Source organism: Lasioglossum baleicum, chromosome 16, assembly GCF_051020765.1.
Source record: "Lasioglossum baleicum chromosome 16, iyLasBale1, whole genome shotgun sequence".
Classification (NCBI taxonomy): domain Eukaryota; kingdom Metazoa; phylum Arthropoda; class Insecta; order Hymenoptera; family Halictidae; genus Lasioglossum; species Lasioglossum baleicum.
In genome coordinates, this window is record NC_134944.1 from 2302584 (window position 1) to 2325152 (window position 22569).

A 22569-nucleotide genomic window follows, 5' to 3' on the forward strand; every position below is an offset into this window, starting at 1 on the left:
ATGCATTTTCTGAGCTCGGAAATTTCTCGGCTGCTCGAGGATCGCCATAGATTCGACGATTGAGGTCTCCTCTTTGTAATGATCCGTTCTGCAGCGCGGGTCTACAGAATTGTACGGTATAGTTGAGCGGTCATAACGTCGGAGCTGTTTCACGGCGTGGAATGGACGGCGGCCGATGAAAATGTTAAGTAAACTGAAAGAAGGAGGAGGGAGAGAAGAAGTTCCGGAGGGAAGCGGTGGCTCTCGGGTTCCGAGGGAAACGATTTCGGGGAACTGTCTCCGACACACGAAACTCGAAGATCACCGAAGATCATGGCCGGGGAGACGAAAAAGAGCGGACCGTACCGTGAGCACTCACGAATCGGGTCGGGACCGTCTCATTTTCCGCACGCGAGTGATCCGACGGCGCTCGACCGAAGATACGGACACGTCAGTCTTTCGGAGTGTTGCTAACGAACGTGCCATCATCTCCCTTCTTCAACGTGTCTGTCATGTATTCACGTGAAAACACATTGTCAATCACAATCGAACAAAGAACAATGCAAAACCGTGGTGTCGGGGCACTTTGCAAAAAAATTCTATGGTTCGAAAGGTAGGGGGATCACGTACGGGACAACATCGTTGGTCGGAATCAATATGGAGAACGCTGGCGCAGAAAATGATTGTTATCAGGACCGGGGGCAGTACTGTTCCGGCGCGGAAACGTCGTCGCATCGTCTTCCCTCGGACGCTTGGATAGAGATTGCTCGGGCATAGAATCTAATTATGTGATAAACATTGTTGCACGGTACACCTGCCCGTAAATAACATAGAATCAAACGCGTATCACGTTACACCGTAATACACGGGCAGCCTGGTAAAGGTGTAAGAGGGAAAAAGAGAACACGAGAGAAAGAGAGAGAAGGAGAACAGGTCTTTGGGTCCCGTTCCACCGCAATCGGCCATCTCCGATGCTGCGCGTGTTCCTTGCCAGGATTAATTATATTCTCCCATATTGAACATTATATTAGCACGAAGAAAAGAAGGCTGGCTCGTTCAACGGCTAATTATACCGCTGCACGCTGAATAATCCGCGTAACGTCACAACCAACCTGCGTTCCAACCCCTTTCATCCCCCATCTTCAATAATATTCTAAGCTGCAAATAAAATGATGTAAAGAGTAACAATGTTGATTCGTCGAAGTTGATTAATCGAAGGAAGATTCCCCCCTTCTTATCGCGCATGATTCAGGCCTCCATAAATGCATAAACTGTTGATAAACTTGGCCGCACGAGGAAATTTTTCGAAGGAGAAGTTCCTTGGAGCGCACAAGTCAATTGCTTAATTTTTACACGAATGCGGCAAGTACGAACAAATTGTGAGTCATGCGAGATGATGACAGAGGAACGAGGCCCTGAAGAAGCGAATTTCCCAGTAATTTTCAATTCAATGGTTCTCCGCGATACGCTGCAAGAGATACGAGCTTGTCCTCTCGCTCAAGGAGGTCGTAACTTCATCTTCGTCTTCCTCTTCTCTAGGTAGAGCGTTTTTCTCCGAGGAATCACGTGCTTGGATAATACCAGAAATCAATTGAAGTACTGTCCGATGTATCCGCAGAACCTCGACAACCTCATCTAATATATTTACTGCTTCTACTCATTTTTTGTTGGTTCAAAGTGTAAAGTAAAAACGGTTGCGATATATCGTCGCAGAATCTTTTATGCAACTACAATATCTGAGGAGCGTACGAGGGTTAACCCAAGGAATTATTTCGACGCCGTGAGATAACAGCGTGACAACGACAGGTGAATAACAACTTCAGGAACGAAGTGTCTTGGCGTTATATAAGGCATTATCTGGAGCACTCGACGGTTTCACTTGAAAACCAGAGAAAAAAAGAGCACGATGCGTGAAAACGTGTCGGATTTTTCGTGGTATCGCTGGTTGCTCATCGAGAATAACCAGATCACGCGGCGCGCTTACGTGGAATATTTATTCAAACAAGCCTTAGAAGGCAACGGCTTATCGACAGATACGATATCGGGCAACTTTTTCTGAAGCCTAACACGCCGGCTACGCTTCCTCCTGTTTGCCGAGCGGCATTTTTCGAAATTAGTGCAATTATGTAGACGCGATCGCACGCACACAAGCTCGCCGTCTATTCAACAGGCTCTTCGAGAACTTCGAGAAACGGATCGGAGCCGATTATATCAATAATACGGAAATCAAAGATAATTTCTTTTTGACACGCTTTTCCTGGATACCCACCGATTATCGATACTCGACAAGGATTACGCGACTTTATCGGAAAGGAATGGACGACTGCATTTCCCTCGACGCGAAATATTATTTATTATTCTGTTTTTTACCGAACTCACTCATCCTGCTGTGATCTTGCATAATAATAATTAATATGTGGATTTTTATGCATATATAATGTTTCTTTTTAACAAATAAAAATTTCTAAATTCTAGTTGGACCGACGGATTCCTTATCAAAAATCTTGCTAATTTCCAAGATGTTCAGCGGTGTACTTCAAGGATTGTTTCCACCCCTTCAATATTTCCCAACCTATACAAGACGCCTATTCATAGATTCGACTTTATTATTAATACTTTACTACTTTACTTTATTATTGCGCCAATATTATTAACTTTTCAGGGTCTCGGAAGATCGTGTTACGAGACGAGCGTTATCAGGGTAATTTCATGTGTGTGTTGCACTTTTATTGAAACTAATAAAGATCCGGCTGTTTAGAATCAGATAATGGCACGCCGGCCGTATCGTTTTAATTACGATCATTCTTATTTTCGCAGTATCGCGACACACACACGCGCGCGCACACACACGCGACGAGTTTGCGATAATAAACACATCGCAGATAACTCGGCGCATCGCGGAGATATAAATACAATAATATTTAGCTTTTTTCCGTTTTGCGGAATAATCTGCGATTTATCGCCGGCAAACCGCACGCGGACCGATACTCGGCCGATTTTTCTAACGCGATCATGGTTATTTGTTATTCGTAGACGAGATGTACACGTGTTCCGGATTCGAGGCACGCGCTTTTCTTGGAACCTGATAAAAGAAAACTTGATTTTATCGATTGAAAGATTCCTTATGATAAAAATGAAGCAAAGCGTGCCATCGATCTTTCCTAGAGTCAACGGTTTCTTATACTTTACAAATTTATAAACGGTATAATTGCATAATGATCCGCAATGCGGTAATCATTTCCGTTCGGTCTGTTAATTATAGATAAACGATCAAGCTTCTTTTAGACCTAGCATGGTCATTAAAAAGTCTATCAATAGCGCAAATGTCCCAGCAGTTTCCAAAATTTTGTGGACGTAACGATTCAAGTATTAATAAATCGTTTCTACTGTTTGGTTAGAAGTAACCGTATCTCCATTGACGATTTTGGTGTTATCAGATCACCGATCGAGCACTACACCGTCATCACTCGAAAAACCATCGAAATCTGTGCGCAAAGACGGCGTGTGACTCACGTCGTTAATAACGCGCAAATCATTGACACACATTTGATCGACTTCAAACGTAGATACGACACAGATTCGCCGCGATAAAACCGATCGCCGTGAGCAGCTCTCAATTAACGAACAGTGAATCGCATACGTTTCCACGGAGTATGTTGTTATCGTCGCTGATAAGCGCGGAGAAACATGTTACGCTTTATGGAAAATGACAGTCGAAAAATATTTGAACGATCAATTTCCTATCCCCGCGAAATTGTCGATATATCAACGGTGATCATTACGCAAAAAGAAAAACTGTTCCAAAGATGTACACCATTCATTGAAATATCGATAAATCGACTAAGAAAAATCGTGGATCAAGTTTGAAGCAGTCATTGTAAAGGGGAAGAGACCTAGCGTGAGTTTCCTCGGAAAACGCAATGCAAAAGCGTACGCAAACGCAACGCAGGCGAATTTATCCGTGAGGAATTTCGTTATCGCGACGAGGAATCGGCTGCAAAGAGGAGCCGGGAAACGCGGAGCGAGACGAGACTCGGCCGCAGGAAAAGGGAATTCACGTTCCCGTCGTAAAACGCACGCCGGAATCGGAATTCGCGTATATTTGCGTATGGAAGCGCTCCGAGTCGGGTTAACGCCGCCAACTACCAGACTGATTTCATAATCGGGGCCAGGCACAGCGCGCCGCGCGCCGTAAGGGCGTGGATGCACAAAATTATGGGAAAACCGGTCAAAACCGGGGAGTTCCGAGAATAAGATGCATCATTTAAATATTTCAGTATCGAGCTTCATAAAATTCGAGAATGAGGAAATGCTCGTTTTACGGGCTCGGCTTCGTTTATGAAATGTTTATGGCAATACCGTCGTACCTTCTTCCTGTCTTCTTCGATATTCTCTGTTCGCAGATTCGGTATTGCATGATGGATGCAATCGAAATTTTACGAAAATGAAGAATTGCAGCGTGCATCAAATCGAGTGCACTATCTTCCCGCAAAATGGGAGATCGCAGAATTGGTGGTGAACGCGTCGAGGAGAGGAGAGAGAAGAGAGAACCTTCTCTTTCAGGTAGAACCGCGTCAGATCGCGAGGGCCCAGGGTTGCACGCGCGATCACAATGGAACGAATGCACAATGCAACCATTCCCTCGCAACAAAAGGCTTCGGCAAGGTAGCGCGGGGGTGGCTGGCTAACACATCGGAGGGATCGCCTGCGCGCATTGACAGCTGACGGATCGAGCATGGTTTTCCCCCAAAATGCACGGCGTTTGATCGTTTCATGTTTCCCCGCAGACAAATAGCGGCTGGCATGACGCACACGTTCGTTTGTTTCTGCGATCTCCGGTTTCGTTACTGAGCCAACTTTCCGGTAAATAGTTAGAGAGCACTGTCAACCCCTTGCTACATCCCTGCTCGACAGTCTTCGATGCTGTCTCTAGTGGTTGAAATGGATTTGCTAGTTTCTTCTTCAACAAGTTCTGCCAATCAAATATAAAGCATTGTCCTAAGATTTTCCACACCAGGATTGGAGCACACAGGGTCACAGTTATGACAAGAAAAGGGAATAGGACACCGACTATGTCTGGCTTCGAAACGGAAAAAATTGTGCTGAATTCTTTCGACGTCTTTGCTGCGAGTTTCATAGCGAGCTGACCAAATAGGACAGCCACACTCGGCAGCACAGCTAAAGTATTCTCGAGAGTATTTGTATCACTAAAAAATGTCAAGGATCTATGAATAAGAGCCGGGATTTAGAACCTGGCGAGACCGTGACGGAACTTGTACAACATAACCTGAAGATGCTAAACGTAATTGATAACAAGTGACTTTGAAATTAGCATGAACACGATAGACATAATATCTGATGTAGAATGACTGAATTATTCCAGTGAGAACCTCTGTACTTCATTGAATTTTACACTGAAGATCGTACTCGCAAAAATTAACAAATAAAAGAGTAAACTATGTACGAAGTTACTGTTACTCAAATGCTGCTGTTCCAACGCATAGGTTCACTTCGAAAACAGTATTAATATTCATCGGATCCGTCAGCAAGGATTCAGATTCATTACTTAATCCTTGAAATATTCGCTCAGCGCATAATCCACGAGATTCGTCTTGACTTAATGATCAGTCACAATTACATAGTAATTCCAATTACATTTCAATATTGCACAACATTGAATAACGAAGGCCGCAATAATGTTTGTAAATCACATTTGCATTGCGCGCAATCGTCGCATCAAATGTCTCCGGCTCTCGATCAAAGATCCTCTGTGTTTCTCGACGAATCCACCCATAATCTCAATGTTGCAACATGCGTCACAGGTGTCCAACGACGGTCTCACAACCAAAATTATCTAGAATATCAACGAAGCAGTATCAACGGGCATGACTCACATTCTAACCAAACACGATATCGTATCGTCACGGGAAGGCTGACAGAGAAGCATTAAATCGTAATTAAATGATCCATCGTTACGCGCGCGAAAAATTGTCGATAAACCTGTTCGGTACCTATGGAAAATTGGATCAGCTCGATCGATTACCTTATCGCGAGATAAGGCCATTCAAACATACCTCCGGTTCAATTTTAACGAACCGAGAAAGATGAAAAGAAAAATTGAGAGAGGAGGAGAGCACAAGATATGGCATATTGCATCGTAGCATGATCGCATTCGAGGCGTCATAGTCTAAGCGTTATCGGTTGCTCCTAAATCCACTTGCAGGGTCGATCTGTGACTCGGGGACGAGTCGTTATTCCAGTCGAGTTCGGCTAATTACAGCTCCACCTGATTGCTTCTTGATCCGTATACGATTGTACAATAGGTTGCGTCATAGCGCGTTATCTCGCGACGACAACGACGAGCGATGATGAGAGAACTCGTAGCTCCGACGAAAACGCGAAACACTTCTGATAAAACATGGCACTCACCGTTCTCGGTGCCACGGAGTGGCCCCGTGGGGCTACCGCCGGTGGAGACACCCTCATCCTCTGAACTGGAGCTGCTACCCTCGCTGGGGCTGTAGCTTCTCCTACTGCCAGCTCCTCGGACGATCTTCTGTCCAGCGACGGTGCCGTTGTTGTTGTCGTGCATCCTCTGCAGCCTCTCGTGTATAGTCCTCACCCTGGAGTGCACTCTCTGCTGTTGCATCGAACCCACAGAGAAATCCAACGGCTGATCTATCTCGGATTGAATCTGCTGCCTCTGTCCGCAGACGGAGCTCAAAGATTGTTGAGTCTGTCCGATGACAGCCTGGCTGATGGGGGACACTTGCTGCTGCACAGCTTGCTGCACAGTTTGCTCCTGGTGCACGGTACCCGGCGTGCTCCACCACTGGTGTCCACCTTGGATCGATCTCCAGGCTTCGATGGTGTTGTTGTTCGTCGGGCTGGTCTGTTTCTGCTTCTGTTGTTGCTGCATCTGCGTCTGTTGCTGTTGAGCCATCGCAACCTCCACCAGGTTGTTGTTCTCCAGCAGATGCATGCTGGGCGTCTGGGTCATCGACGACGGCAAAGCGAACAGCGAGGCTCCCACCAAGGGCGGGCTGGGCTCCTGCCGCTGACGGTGGCTGGAATGATGCTGGCGATGTTGTTGCGAGGGTTGTTGTAGAGGAGATTGTTGTTGTTGTTGTTGTTGTTGTTGATGATGATGCGAGCTGGACGAAGGTAGCAGAACCGGAGGCGGAATCTGCCGGACGGTCCGCGTGGCCTCGGCGACCCACCGGCGCACCGCCTCGCTGTCGAGACCCGCCAGCCCTGCGGACTTTGCTTTCGACTGACCTCCGGGCGATGATAAACCCTTGTCGGGTATCAGGCCGGGTAGCGCGAGGACCCCGGTGCCCGCCACCGCGACCCTGGGTCCCGAGACGCCCCCGTAAGCAGCCAACGCCGCGAGATCCAACGTGCTCCCCTTCTGCGCCCCTTTTCGTCGCAACCCTCAATGATCTCTCCTCTTCGTAGCTAAGCCTCGATGCTCCTAGACAACGATCTCTCTTCGAACAACGTCTCTGCGATCCCTCGACGACACAGTATACTCATCAACTCTCACTACACTAACAACACAGTTACGTCCGGACACGTATATCCCAGTTCACCCAGAATTGCCTAGTCACCTCGGGTACCACTTAGTTTTCAGTACTATTTACCAACACTTGCTTCAACACTCGGACCAGCTTACTTACTGGTAACGCTAGCCTGTATCGAACACTCTCGACAGTATACAGAGTCACAGCGCGCACCTTTGGTGTACCTCGAGTTCTGGTATCGTTGAGAAGGTGTTCACCTGTCACCAGGTAACACGTGCGGGTACCATTCGACACAGTTGCGGTGTACTCTCTCACTAGACTCCGGGACGACGATCCTGTCAGCGTGTGTCTCTGTCTATCTCTCTTTCTCTCCCTCACCTGTCACGGGCCCGGTCAGCCATCGAAGAACATCACGTCGTTGTTGTCGTTGTCGTTGTTGTTGTCGGGTGCGAGTTTCGAGCGCGCGCGACCATCGCTCGTTAACTGTCAGAATGCGCGGACTCCCATGGGGAACGGTCGCGTTTCGGCGAGCACTGACACACTCGGCTTTTGGCGAACGGAAGCGCACGTGCGGCACCGGGTTCCGTCTCGCGACAGGGGTGACAGGATGCGTGCGTGTGCCGCTACCCCCTCGAGCGAGCGGATTCGGCGACCCCAAATGGAGGGGGTGAAAGAAAGACAGAGAAAGATTGAAAGAGAGAGAAAGATAGAGCGAGAGAGTAGAGGGAAGAGAGACAGAGAGAGAGAGAGAGAGTGAGAGAGAAAGAGAGAGAGAGAGAGAGCGGGTATATTCGTTATCGCAGGCACACGAGCGTCCGCGACGAGCTACGACGGTGGCAGCTACGGCTGCGACGGCTGGTACGGCGGTCAGATGCTGTCGCGTGCATGTGTGCAGCTACACTAGAGGGCCCACGTACGCCCGGTCGGCCGCCTACCGGCCACGGAGAACGCGGACCCTGCCAACCCGAGTGGGGGAGGCGCTCAACGATAGACAGAGAAGAAAATACCGGAGCCGTGGCCAGCGAGAGCTCAAGAGCGACGAGGATGCTCGCGCCCTCTTGCAAAGCGCCGCTCGCGAACCAGAGTGGGGGAGCCGGAGTTGCAGGTGGGGAACCCACCCGCCAATCAGCGGATATCGCGGATCACCAGCGGCTCCGCCCGGCGAGGAAAGGATAGAGCCAGCCTCGCGAGCCCCTACGCGCCTTTTTACCAAGCGTGTATACCTGCTACTCGCGACGTGACGCTCATGCGGTGTCCGAGGCTTGAGGAGAAGGTAACCGGGCATTTGCATATGCGAGCCGACCGACCAATCGCGGGTTACCTGCCCCTTCTACTGCGTGGCTGAATTTCGATATCAGAGAAGGATTTTGAGGGTATGATTTTTCTCTTGGATTCTGCTGATAAGGATTTCAGTGACGAGAGAGGGAGTGGTGTTACGGGTTCAAGTTTGTGGGATTGTATGTCGAGATCCTAGGAAGACCAGGAGTGTAGATTACCTGACCACAGGCGATGAGCTGCTCGAATTTCTTCGTTACATATAAAATTCGCAAAACCAACAGCGTTCGGTAGACGTCTCACTCGAGTTTCCGTCCACACAGATCGATATACTTTGCTTCATCTCAAAGATCGATCTACTTGGCCGATAGTCCACGGTCCGCTGGACTCCATCGAAACAGCAGGTGGGTACTTTCGCAGGTTAAAACCGCTCGGGTGAACGATCTCCGAACAATGAGCCCGTTGCTGAATACTCTCCTCCGTCGAATTCATTCAATCCGTCCGGGATCAATGAAGATAATCAGCACCCCCTAACGATTCCGTAACAACAAGACATCCTATAAAAAGACGATTGCTAACCGCGAAACTAACAACAAGATCTCCGTTCAAGAAATCGACGCATAAAGCATCAAATCCACGGACTACGTAAATTTTTGGATCTTCGGTCAACTATAAAAATACCGATCGGTAATCTCGAAACTGCCTAATCCATCTCGGGCGCCATTCCTGCGAAAACCAACCCCGCAGGGGCGGCTCATGAAACATAAAAATATTCCTCGGTGGGGGCTGGGGGGAGAGGAGGTTTCGGTCGCCATTTCTCGTCTCACCTATCATATTTCCATAGATCGCCACCACTCCCCAGCATTTGAATGCGTCATGCGCAGTGCGCTCGCAAAAAAATCAGTCGCTTTAAACTGGGCCTTTATTGGTCGTGGTAGCCGCGGCGTATCCCCACCCACGCTTTACACAAGCATCCCTGCCATTCTTCCTCTTTTTATCGCGCTATCATATTTCCATACAGCCGACCACCACCACCGTCGTCCACCCCCGCCGCCTCCATCCCCCTTCTTTTTACCACCACCACGAGTCGACTGCCACTCGATACCCGGCTCGAGCAGATTTGAATCCGGCATGCGCAGTTCCGCGCGCAAAAAGGGCGCTTTAAAGAGGTTCTTATTGGCCATGGGAACACCACCCCCACTACTCGTCGCGTGTACCGGCTACCTAACCTTGCGAACGGGGCACCCTCCCCTCCCCCGCCCCTTCCCACCACCATTTCTCCTACTTTCCCTGCACATCCCCCTCCCCCTCCAGTTTCATTCTTTCTCTCTTATTTCCTCTCTCTCTCTCTTCTTCTCTGATAACCCCACCAGACTTTGCGCGACTCCTACGTCAGAAACAACCCCCGAGCAACCCCCGAGCAACCCCCTCTTTCTTCGTCTTCTCTCTCTGTTCTTTACTTTCGGTTTCTCCCTTTCTCGCTTATGTTTCCAGCATTTTCCTTCTCTGTTCATCTTGTAGATAGCCTGGTGGATGTATAGAAAGTGCGACGGCGATAGATAGCGTTCGGGGGATGAAGAAACGGGGATGCGCTGTGACGGGGATGGAGAGAGAGCCGGTATTGATTTTAATGACGCCCCTACCGACGCGAATTCACGGACAGGCGCGAATAATATCTACGCGCTCTGATTCCCGGACTTCGGTTTATGGGCACGCGTCGATGGGGTCGCGGATTCTTGCTTCGAAATAGCTTGCTTGATTGAGGAAAGTGATTGGTAGACAAGGTTCGGGTTAGCATACTTCTTGAACATGGAAATTTAAATCCCAACGTGTGAAATCTAAAGATTGCCACATTCGCCATCTACCGGAACTCGTCCACTTAAAACCACAATTACCATATTCAAATAACTCTGCCCAACAGGTGCGGAAAGGGTCACCAAAAGATCTCCTCGTAACACAAAATCACGGAACACCCTACATAACCCCAAAGCACACTTGTAAAACTCATCCCTCAAGCTCTCACCGCGCGGGCAAGGGTAACAGCCGTTAAACAGCCGATTACGCGCCGGGACCCCGCATTTAAATACGCTCTCTCACAGGTGCCGAAAGGGTTGGTAAAAAAAGTCACTCGGTATTCATGTGGCACGCGTAGGGTCGAGGCAGTTGTCGAAAACCTAGAGTGTCCCTCGGAGGGGTTGTTCGAACATCCCCTCATCTGAATAAAGCGAACCCTTCCGGACCGTTTTTTATTCATCGCGTGTGCAGGTATTTGCATGAGCCGAGTCGACCTGTGCAGGTGTTTCTATGCTCCCCTTTCTGAATGAAAGGCAAGGTAGAAAAGGGGTAACTCGTGGTCTTGTGTGTATGGAAAATAGGTAGATTGGCGTGATGGGGCACCATTTGGCAGAATGATCGCGGTCTGTGGTAGATCCTTAACGTCGTCTGTTGATTCAGTGGAAAGGCGCAGCTGAGTGTGAACGGTCTCGGTTACAGGTGAAATCATTTCTGCGCCGTTTAATCCGACCTCACGTGCTCCTCTGCCCGATAATTTTCGCTCGTAAAATTATGCGCTCTCCGCGTCTTTGTATGTAATGGTTCCACGGATCGGGCACAATGTTCCAAGAATATGTGTATAGCCCGACGCGCGAGACCCTTTCGACCTTCTTCAAATTGACGACGCCACGTTTCCCTTTCGTTTCGCCCGTGTCTTTCTTTCGTTCCCGCACGCAGCTTTGTTCCGGTTTGGTTTGCGCACTCGGTTCTGTCGAGGACACCCGATATAGAAGCGGCCCAGTCGATGCCTCCTGACCCCGTGACCCTCTCACAAACCCGACGACCTGTCTATACCCGCTGTACACGTGAATTGCAGGCTACCATTCGGCCACCTGCGGCTCCTGACGTCTCAACCAGCCACGGTAGTGACCCAACGAACACCTCGCTTTGCACGCGTGAACACACTCTTTGACAAAGGTGCATTATACCCTCGCCCTCGGCTCAACACCGAGAACCTGTTTGCAAGCCAGCAACGTCCTCTTCGGTGCTCGCGAGGACCTGGTACCAGTCACAACATCGTCAACTTGCGAAAAGAGAAATAATTGAGGGAACGAGTTGGCAGAGCGTGAAACTGCTGAACGATGGACCGGATGAAATGGATCTGAACAATTGGACTGTCGAACACTGGCTGGTACGTATCACTCTTCGATCATGACAAGATTGGATTTGTTTACACGATTTTATTACACGAGCCTGAAAAGTGAAAAAGTTTTTATCATCCTCAATCTTTCCTTTCCTCAATCAGATCAAGTTTCCTATAAATTTTCTCACGCAACTGGTTAATCGATTCAGGGGAAACACAATGTTTAACGTACCCCAAGAGATGAAATTCGATCGATTCAAGTGGACATTCTTGAAGGCCGTGTTACCGTCACAACGATTTCGTGTTTCTAGAAAAAAAAGTACCAGAAGAAAGCCTGCGAAAATCGTTTTGCTCTCCCCTGCGAGGTGGTATTTTCGAATGGTTGAAGGACCGTCAGCTTCGAGGAATAATAAAGACGTCCCATTACGTGCGAAATTAGAGGTTTTGATTCTATAGAGCAACGGGAGGAAAGTTTATTTCTATCCGGGAACGTTTTAACCAGCACTCGTCGATACGTCGACGGGGTCTCTAGGGGCCAGGTGCGCCGAAACATTATTTTCCTTCGATGATTTGTTGGGACGTAAAAACTGGGCCAACCTCGATAGGGTTTCCGGGCAACTTGTAAATCAAATCTTTTTTTTAAAACCGGCGGGAACTAGGCGATACACCGTAAGTGCCAATCAAAACTCCAAAACCCCTCTAATACAGTGACTCTGCATTGTTTCATAGGACTGTTGACTGCTTAGCCGAATTGTTCAAGTAGTTGTGTACGTAATGCTACTAAAAATTTTTATTCGGGAATAAAACGGTTCTAACAGAAAACATGCCTTGTCGATTTTAGAAAAGAACATGATCGACCCCTAAAATTATATACTTCGTGCAACGCACATTTTGCTATTTCAAGGAAAGCTGAAACGATCAAGTGTGCGCTCAAGAATCGTAAAAACTTTCTTCCCCCAAATCAGCGCGCCTCAAGTGCCCGATATACCGTAGCCCGTATATTATATATTTTTTTATCAGAACAATTTTCTCGTCGAATACAATTTTTTTCCGTTCCTAACAGTATTTTTTTCCCTCCTGCTGCACCCCCTTTCTTTTTCGAATTTCTCACCCACTTGCGGAAACTCGAGACGCATTCGCCGGCGATTGTTCTCCCCACTTTTTTTCGCGCGGAAAAGTTCGTAAGAGCCGAGGTGAACTTTTACTGGCCTGCTATTTTCACCGAAAGAGAGGTCTCTCCTCTCCTCTCTCCCTCCTTCTCTCTGTGCTCCGTCCTCCCCCTCTGGTCCAGGTCGAACGGTTCGCAGCTTCGACGTAACGTTCGACGAAACGGTAATTTAAAAAAAACGAAGCCGAAGAGGAAGAAGGAAAAAATAGACAAAGCTCAAGGAATACAACATCGACTATTTTACTGTTCCCCGATCCCTGTTCCCGACGTTTACAGTTTACGGTACCTTCATTTATGGCGACCGCCGAAATGGTGGCCCGAAAACGTTCAGGTACCGCTGCATCGATTCACTATCACTTATTAGCCCAATGTAATTGCTTTACTGCGAGAGGACTACGGAAAACCAAGAGCAAGACGCGTTTTTCTCGACTTTTTTACGACGCTTGTATATCTTGAACTACCATCCTACCTTTTTAGACACCGACAGCAAAATTTAATAGCAGTCGGAGATTTTCTTCGGGTCCTGGGATTTTTTGGAAAATGATCATTGTTGACCATTCTGGTCCTAAATGGGAGAAACTGCCCGGGAAATGAGTATTATGTAAGATATGATTTAAAACGGTAGAGACATTGGAAGAATTTGAAAATACTGCTATATTATTTCGAAGATCCGTCGACTCGCCAGCAACTTCGACCTTTTCCGCGATTGTCCAACAATAATGGGCCCATAAAGCACCGGGGGTGTCCGAAAAACGGACCCAGGGGTTCAGGACGCTACAAGGCCCGAAAAGGAGTATTCACCTGGCAATTAGGATAAATTAGTTACGCAAATCGGCTCCGGAGACCGCCTACGCGTTGAAAGGACCGGCTGATTTTTGTGAAGTCACCAAGGGATAAGCGTGCTAAGATCGGAGGGCGGTTTTCGAAAAGCGATTAATTTCAACACCAACACCGTGAAATCGTCCTGTGCGGCTTTAGATCGCCGCGGATTTTCGGGTATAATAATGAGGTTTCGGTTTTTCGAAAGCGTTCTTTTTTTCTCTCGACGCGAAGGTGCGCGATCAAAGGGAGCCGACAGGGCTGGCTCCCTATCGTGTTTCGCAATTTCGAGGCTCTTCCCGGACACCTCCGACTCCTATTTTCCGGACGGGGAGGAAAACATCCCTCCGGCACGAGAGAAACGCTCGTCTTTCGAGGTAGAACGCCCGCGGGGGGACGATAAACAAAGTCGTCTCCTCGATTAGGGAATGCGCCGTTTTGATCTGTTTTATTGGCCTACGTTTCCGCGTGAAAAAGAAGAAAGCAGCTTCAGTTTAACGATATAAATACAAAACTAAAAATTCGCATATAGATATACGCGGTCTGGTTAATAAAACCAGAAGACCGCTAAACAATTTCTGTTCTCACCAATTAGCTCGTGAAACTGGTGTATTTTTATAAAAATCACCGGAGTCGTAAACCGTCGTTTAATTTTTCGCATTCAAGGAAGGATCTGCTAGTCGGTTCCCAAGAACCGAGCCGATATTAGCAATTAAACACCGGCAATTACCGGAGCGGCAGTTTTATAACGCGCGTCGCGAGCCTCGAGCGCGCATCAAGAAAGAAATCGCGCGTAGGGTCTCGTGTATGCGGATAAATGCGTACAGCTTTCCGCGAGCACGCTCGCGCGCCGCGCTGCGCCGTCGTCACAAGCGCGGTCCGGTTTCGCGGAAGTTTTGAATTAAAAGAAACGGAACTGGCAATTCCCGTCATCGTTGTCATCTTCGTGGAGTTTGCGGCACGCGTGACAGAGCGCGAGAATGACTGGTAATTTTCCCGGCATTACGCATGTGAGGGAGCAAGAGACGCGTGATTATAAAATAAGCGGTTCCTTTTGTGGTAATTAGCGGATCAAGGCCGGCCACCAGCGGATTCGGGGGAGTGACGTTATGCGCGCAAGCATTCGCATAATTAAGATGCTCGGCTCACGATCTGCCAATTTTAAGCCATTAAAATTCGCATACATTCCAGCAAATGTGAACAGAAACGATCTGCAGTGCTGAGAAACCATCCGTGAATTTTAACAAGTCAATTCTTAACGCGAACAGCTTCCACGCAGAAAAATCCAAAGAATTAATTTCTCAATTTTTTTCAATCTAAGGTGTGAGAACGAAGTACGAAAATATTTGTGACTTCTGAACAGAGTGATTTTGCAAGCCGAAACTAATTACACAACCGCCGTGTGCAACCATGTTGCCATACTAAAAAGTGAGGATTTTTAATCGCAGCCGTTGCGCAGGAAAAAATTCGCAATCTTCGCTTCCTCCGTCGAATAATCAAGCAAACACGAACTGCCTAACGATCTGATTTTCGCCCCTTTGGCTCAGAATTTATTGCTCCTTTCGAAACGTGTACTTCCTCGGATTAGAATAATTACGCGCAACTAACATTGATTCTTTTTTCGTAAACACAGAGTAGTACGACTGACTGAGAGCAAAACTCTCGAATAAACTGAGCATCCTGTCGTGAACGTGTTAATGAACGTTGCATGCAAACTGCAGACTACCAACCGGTACTTACTTAGTGGTTATAATTAACGACTATCACAATCAGTTATACCGGTGGGTTGTGAAAATTAGTTGTAACAATAATTGCACAGATAGCAGTATGAAACAAGACGAAAATTTATCGGTCCATTGTGTAAGGATAACGCTAACGCCATTTTATTACCTACAGGAATCTCTCTTCGTGTTTCCCGGTAACGATCTTTAACAACTTCTTGGATAACTATGGAACGCAGTTTCCCCTCCACGGTGTGCTATCTTCAAGAAAAACTTCAGTTCTCATTAACCCCTTGCACTGAAATTATGTTCGCAATTTGTCGGAGGATGTCGGCGCCGAAATGCTAACGACGGAAATCAATTATATATTTAACGGACTAATGAAGGAAGATGGTCGGTGTTCTTTCTAAAAACAAAATGTGAGAAGATTGGTGGAAGTTTATCGGTGCACACGATTCAGTGACGCTATCGCCGAAGCTCGTCCGCGGGCCGGCTTCGAGATTAGGCAATAAAGAGGGAGGTTGTTGTTAGCATTCGCGGTATTCCGCGGTACATACGAGCTCGTAGTGACCTCCGGGCTCGTTGACGTCGGCTTCTCTCGCGATTTGCCAATTGTCTAATGCTCCCTCCTTGCTTGGAATTCCATCCGAGCTGGGTTCGAGCGGTGGCCGCGGCTCTTTTTCTACGCGCCTCGGCCCTTTTATTCCGCGGAATATTCACCGGATTAAGGTAATTGCTCGGCCGCGCTCGGCGTAGCGCCGGAACGGCAGCGCGTGGGCGTGCAGTCCCAAGTGCATAGTGCATACCCGCGTGCACTCGCGTCCGTGCAGGCGTGAGACCGATCGGCCCTAATGCCGGACTTATGTAACTCTGTTTAGACCGACAATGTGGCACGCGACCATCCTCGAAACCATTCGAGAACTTAATAACTGACAACTAGAATGCAGATCTCATGTACAGTGGTCGAAATTTCTATAAAGTCATCTTCTTTTTCATAGATATTTTAAAAATATCACCATTTTTGTTGATTTATCGTATCTGGTCTTGTGCCTTGTAGACACTCGGATAGAGGGACTGCGTACTCTATGTATAGACCGCTATGTTTACTATTTACGTTTTTTTTAATTTTTTTCTGTGTGGTGCAGAACACAAGTGCGAAGTTTCTATAAAGTCACTTAGTGTTTCTCTGTATTCTGAGCAGAGAACTACGGAAAACTGCGAATATCCTAAAAGTATTAGTTTTAGAACTCACAGAAATCCTGTTTGTTATAATTTGATTCACGTGTATGAGAATGCCGAGAGGAAAAGTACTAACAAGTGAAGAAAAAGCATCAATCGATGCTTATAAAGATATGGGCTGCTCTAATCGCGCAATTGCTAAGAAAACTAATCGGTCATATACTGTGACTAATAATTATATCAATTTACGTGAAAATTACGGAAAAAATCATCTTAAAAGTAGTAATAAAAAATAGTCAAAGAGACAACATTCAATATTAATGAGGTCTGCAGCTAAGGAAAGGAAAAATGCAGCACAATTTCGAGCTGAATTAGAGCTCCCAGTAACAACAAGACACGTGTGCAACAACTTTTAAATTCTTCTGGACAAAAATACAACGTAAACCAGGCCTTAAAGAAGTACATAAACCGGCCCGTATTGATTTCGCACGGGCACAAAACACAGTGACTTTATAGAAATTTCGACCACTGTATCTCTGATAAATATTTCTATGTATTAGGTGGCATACGAAATGTCCGAAGTGTTGCTTTCAAGAAACGATCACAAACGTATTAATTAGAAGGTGTTTCCGCGATAAATGCTTTCGGTTATCGCGCGAGCAATCCAAGAAGAACTTCTTCAACCGGTCTGCTTCCTACCTGAGTAATTACTACAGTTACGATGATAACAATATGAAGTTCGACTTCATAAATGTAATCTAGGTGTGCGTAAACAAGTCTACAAAGTTTCATTAAGATATGCTGGTTGGTTTATTAGAAAACTCCTGAACGCGTACGTAAGCACGAATAAGGAACTACTCCCTTATCTCGAGAATAATTATTTCTACAGATTTCTTAATACATTTTTAATCAATTCTCCGATCATTATGAATCTTGAACCAGCAATTCAAAGAAGATTTTGCTGCGAGCGCGTAGAGTGCGTAGGCAGCCGATTAGGGTACAGGATAGCGGACACCTGATTCCGAAATAGCGCGAAACAAGTTTCGGGAGAGGAATTAATCCTTCCGGTCGTTACAGTGCAACTCGTTGAGTGTGACAGCGGCTGGCAGCTGGATTGAATTGAGGCGCGTGCTATATTACGCTTGATATCGCTGTGAAACCCAACACCGCCGGCTTAGACCTCGACCCCGTGAGCCGCTACCACTGCTGGCGCTATACTACCACTCGCTGGCTCAATTACCGCCGAAGAAACCGTATATCCTGCTACCAAATGCCAGCATTCTCAGTTATGGAACACTGATCTGATCCACTGAAGAACAAAGTTGAATCTACAAAGTGAAATCAATGTCGATGTGACTGAACAACGCAATTCTTGTAGAACCATCGATCGACCAGCGTCCCAAAGGGTGCAAAGATCAGAGTTCGAAGTATGAAGAAGTTCGAACCGCACGAGCGCCTAAACGGCACGGTTACCTCTTTACGAACAAAGTAGGGGTAATTAAGCGCGTGCAACCCCGCTCTCGTTCGTCATGGTAACGAGAGGTTCGTGGAAGAGATGCTAAGTGGTGGCCGCGAGGAGGAGGAAGAGGACGATAAAGAAGGAGGAGAAGAAGAAGGAGGAGAAGATGCGATCGCCTAACGTTGCGTGTGCTCTCGAGAGCGGGACGAGCAAGAAGAGGACAAGAGAACGAGAGGCGATCGGCGAGAATGGGGATGGTGGATTCGTTGTTGTCGGTCGAAAGGCACGATAATGCCAGCCGGCCACGGTGGAATCGCATGGTGGCGTTACGCAGTTGCGTCGCGTGAGCGTGCACGCACTAGTGGGCGGTAAACATCAAAGACACGTTCGCTAGTTGAGCCACTTAACGTCCCCGAGTTTTCACATTAGCGAGGCAAAAGACCGGGCCACGGGCTTCCTCCACAGAACCAACCATACGCCCAAGAAACTTTGCATGATAATGGGATCCGCTGCCACTGACTACCGGGAAAGGGTTGCAAGGTGAAGGCTGCCTTCCGTGAAACGATTAATCCCGATTACGGTCGGCTGACCAACTCTCTTGTTTCAGCCCGAATGTATTGTACAATCTGATCACACTGTATCGTAGGAAACACACTTCCATTTAAAACCACCTCACCTTTTTTCGTAATTTTAGAATATTTAAAATATTAAGACAATCGGAAAGTTCCGTCCGTTTAGCGTCGAGTAGCTGTAGCTCGAACTGTCGTTAACTATAACGTCTAAAGTAATGTTAACTTTTTAGTTTGGACATCTTTCAATAAAATTCAGTACATAATAATATTCGCTTGCATCAATGACATCGTTTTTTCTACATTGAAAATGTCAAAATTTGAGCCGAATAAGCGTCATTTGCGCGAAGTGTTAATCTTCTACTTCAATTGGAAGAAAACTGCAGCTGAAGCTCATCGTATAATTGTAGGCGTTTATGGCGATAATGCTGTTTCCGATAAAACATGTAGAGCATGGTTTCGACGCTTCAAAAATGGTGATTTTACTGTGAAGGACAAAGAACGTTCTGGACGACCACGAGTATTCGAAGACAAAGAATTGCAGGCATTGGTGGATGAAGATCCATGTCAGACGCAAAAACAAATTGCAGAATCGTTAAATTCTGTTCAATCTGTCATTTCCGATCGTTTAAAAACCTTGGGGAAGGTCTACGAGGAAGATATGATATGAACTCAAGCCAAGAGACATTGAAAAGCGGAAAACCATCTGCGAAATTCTGCTTGTGAAACGTCACAAAAGTTGTCAAAGAAACGTTAGAACGCCCCTATAGACTGTGCCCCTTCTGACTATCACTTGTTTTGGTCGATGGCACACGCACTTGCTGAGGAACGATTTAATTCTTACGAAGATATCGAAAAATGGATCTCTAACTGGATAACCTCCAAAGATGACTCATTCTTTCATCGCGGAATTCGCTTGTTGCCCGAAAGATGGGGAGAAGTCATCGCTAACGATGGACAATATTTTGATTAATGTACTTTTTCATTTTGTTTCTTAAATAAATCTCTAATTTTTGTAAAAAACGGACGGAACTTTCCGATTTTACCTAATACATAGTACGCCAATGCTTCTAAATTCTTGTAGCGCGCCCAACGTCTACGATACTTGGTACGATAGTGGTCTCCGTATAGTGATCTGTTGCCTCGACGAGTTCGGTTTCAGTTCCATACGTTCACCTCGGCAGCTAACGAATGTTATTTCATTATTTTATGAGCGTCGCTCAGGTTACAGGACCTCGACCCAAGGAGACAAATTATGCTACCCAAGGACGAATATTAACGTTCCCAGTCGATACACATTCGACTTCCATGAAACGAGATCCACGAGTAAAAGAAGAGCGCAGCGCTGCGCTGCAGCGAATATGGCCGACCGTGGTTCGCGTGTCGCGCTCGCATTAACAACGAGATATAAACCGTCGTCATTAAGACGCGACCGATTCCCGACGATCATTCTCAGTGAAATAGGAGTGGGGATCCCCTTGGATATGCCAGGGGGGTAGCGAACCATCGAAATTGATTATTGGCAACCGATGCAAACGCGACTGTCTGCAAAAATGCGCACGTTTATCGGTCTTTACGAGACATATCGGTGAAATGGTGCTGCAAGAAAATGGGGGATATGCAAGCAAATAACTATGGGGCTATGAATCATTTTTTAGTTTTCCTATTTATTCTTCCGATAGAACTTTTACGAGATTTCGCGCTAATAGAAGGGCGATCAGTGTTCACGAAAGTCCAGAAATACGCACTGGGAACGAACTTACCTCGAAATGAGTCGGTCAAAGCAAACGAGAGGAACAATTATCCCTGTTCCGGGTTTCCTCGGCACAAAGGATGAAAGGCAGTGCACCATCGAGATAACGAAGGGAAAGGACCTGATAAGGTGAAAGTGGAGCACGGACACCGGCAACCGACCCCCGTAATTTCAATTCCCGTGTCCGGGGGAGAACGATACGTGGCTCCGCTTTTTGGAAATTAAGAGCCCAATGCGACCAACTGTCGATCCCATCGCCTGGTAGAAACTGGGGAAAATAGGAAAAAAGCGAGAGAGAAAGGTCGAGGGTGAAAGTCCGTAAAAAAAAGTATTCTGTAAGCGGTATACGCTTCGCGCTCGAATAAAGGTCCTTCCTTTTTTATCTCCCGTATAGGGGAGAATATTTGCATAAGCGGTGTTCGAGGATCCGTGACGAATCATCGGAGAGATTCGGTAGCGTTCGATGATCTTTGACGAGGAGCGGGAGGGGGAAGGGGCGCGATCATGCCGTTTTCATGGAGTATTTAACCCCACTTGATTTATTGCGCCAGATTTTTTGCGTATTTGTGTATGGACATGGGACGCCACGGATCATTAGTCCCGAGATGAATCATTGTATGTAGAGCGCTGTTTTCGTTGCAGTGAAAATGATTTTCGCTGGAGGGTGGAGAAGAGAGAAAAGAGAACGTGTATTTTCGTTGCGTTAAACATAATATTCAGTAGAGACAAAATAAAAATACTCTGCCTCTAAACAGTACCGAATACAGGAAACCTTTCTCGATGATTCGCAAGAAATTAAATTAATAATTTTGGTGCTGCAGAGAGCTTACGCAGAATGCGTCGGTACCGAGAGTTAATTTGTGGCTCTAAATAAGGTGGCACGCACGGTGAAACCATAAATCTCCATCATCGTCCACCATTTATTTCCCGGATCCTCGAGGACTGCATAAACGGGAGGAAGAATTTTCCCAGTGCATTATCAACGCAAAAGATTAATATTCTTCTTTGCGGAAAGGACGTCGCCCTCCGCGTGCACAGTCCCAAGGCAACTTGTCCGCAGAGTTCTGTGTTTTTCCTTTTTTTCCACCCACTCTTCTCTTATTCGTCGCGAGTCCGATGATTTATTGCAATATTTTGACGCGAGAGATGTATATATATATATATATAGAGGAAAGATCAATTGACAGGCGAGTCTTTATGGGCAAAAGTTTGCCACCCTCCTGGACCAACCGCCCCCACTTTCGACACGGTTCACCCTCTCATCCCCTCGTCCCTTGAACATAGTTCGGCGAGGCAATTTTTTCCTAATTTGGGTATTAATCATGTCGGGCGACAGAAGTTATCGGAAAAAGAGAATCGGAGAGGGAGAATGGCGGGCGGCAAGGGGGTGAAACCGTTTCGGGGAAATTAATGGATCAATTTACGCCGACGGTAGTCAACGGAAACTATGGCAATCGGTGTGAGTGTCTTCTCTAGTTTTTCCTCTCGTTAATGATGCCATTCGGAGATTGTGAGAGACGCTCTGGCCGAGGGATCTAATTTTACTGATAGCGTTATGATTGGGTGGGTCCTGGCTAATCTACGGAAAAATTGTGACTTTTCTAAAGACAGTAACTGTTCAAAATCCCACGTGTGGATTGTTTCACCTGTTTAGACTTTGTGTACGAATCGTCGACGAGGCATAAAAACTGTTGCGTCTCGGTAGTTTTTGCCTCACTGACGACATCAGCTGTTCGAGTTTGATGACAACCGGCGAGGTAATCGACCGCGTTTGTAAACCTCGCCGTGTTCGTAGGCCATCGAACTTGTTATTTGTTGTCGCGTGGTCATCGTATCTTTTTCCTTATGTCAAATCCGTTACCTTAAATCCTTTGTCTCGGCATAGGAAATATGATGGTCGTGGGTGTAACACGCGAGCCACTCGTTCTCGCGGTTCTATGAATGGCAAATAAGGGCTCCTCGCGTCGGCAGCCCTTCTCTCTACGGGG

General features: G+C 46.9%; 1 protein-coding gene across 2 annotated transcripts in view; it reads right to left on the reverse strand.

Annotated features, from left to right (window-relative positions):
- LOC143216764 (uncharacterized) overlaps positions 1-8422 on the reverse strand; it is a 131438-nt gene extending 123016 nt beyond the window's left edge. The window contains exon 1 of one of the 2 annotated variants that reach the window (XM_076440139.1): positions 6409-8422. In XM_076440139.1, coding sequence (XP_076296254.1) covers positions 6409-6979 — 571 coding nt within the window. In that variant the 5' untranslated portion in view covers positions 6980-8422. The remainder of the gene's footprint in view (positions 1-6408) is intronic. The other variant, XM_076440140.1, reaches the window with a different exon arrangement.
- Positions 8423-22569: the final 14147 nt, after the last annotated feature.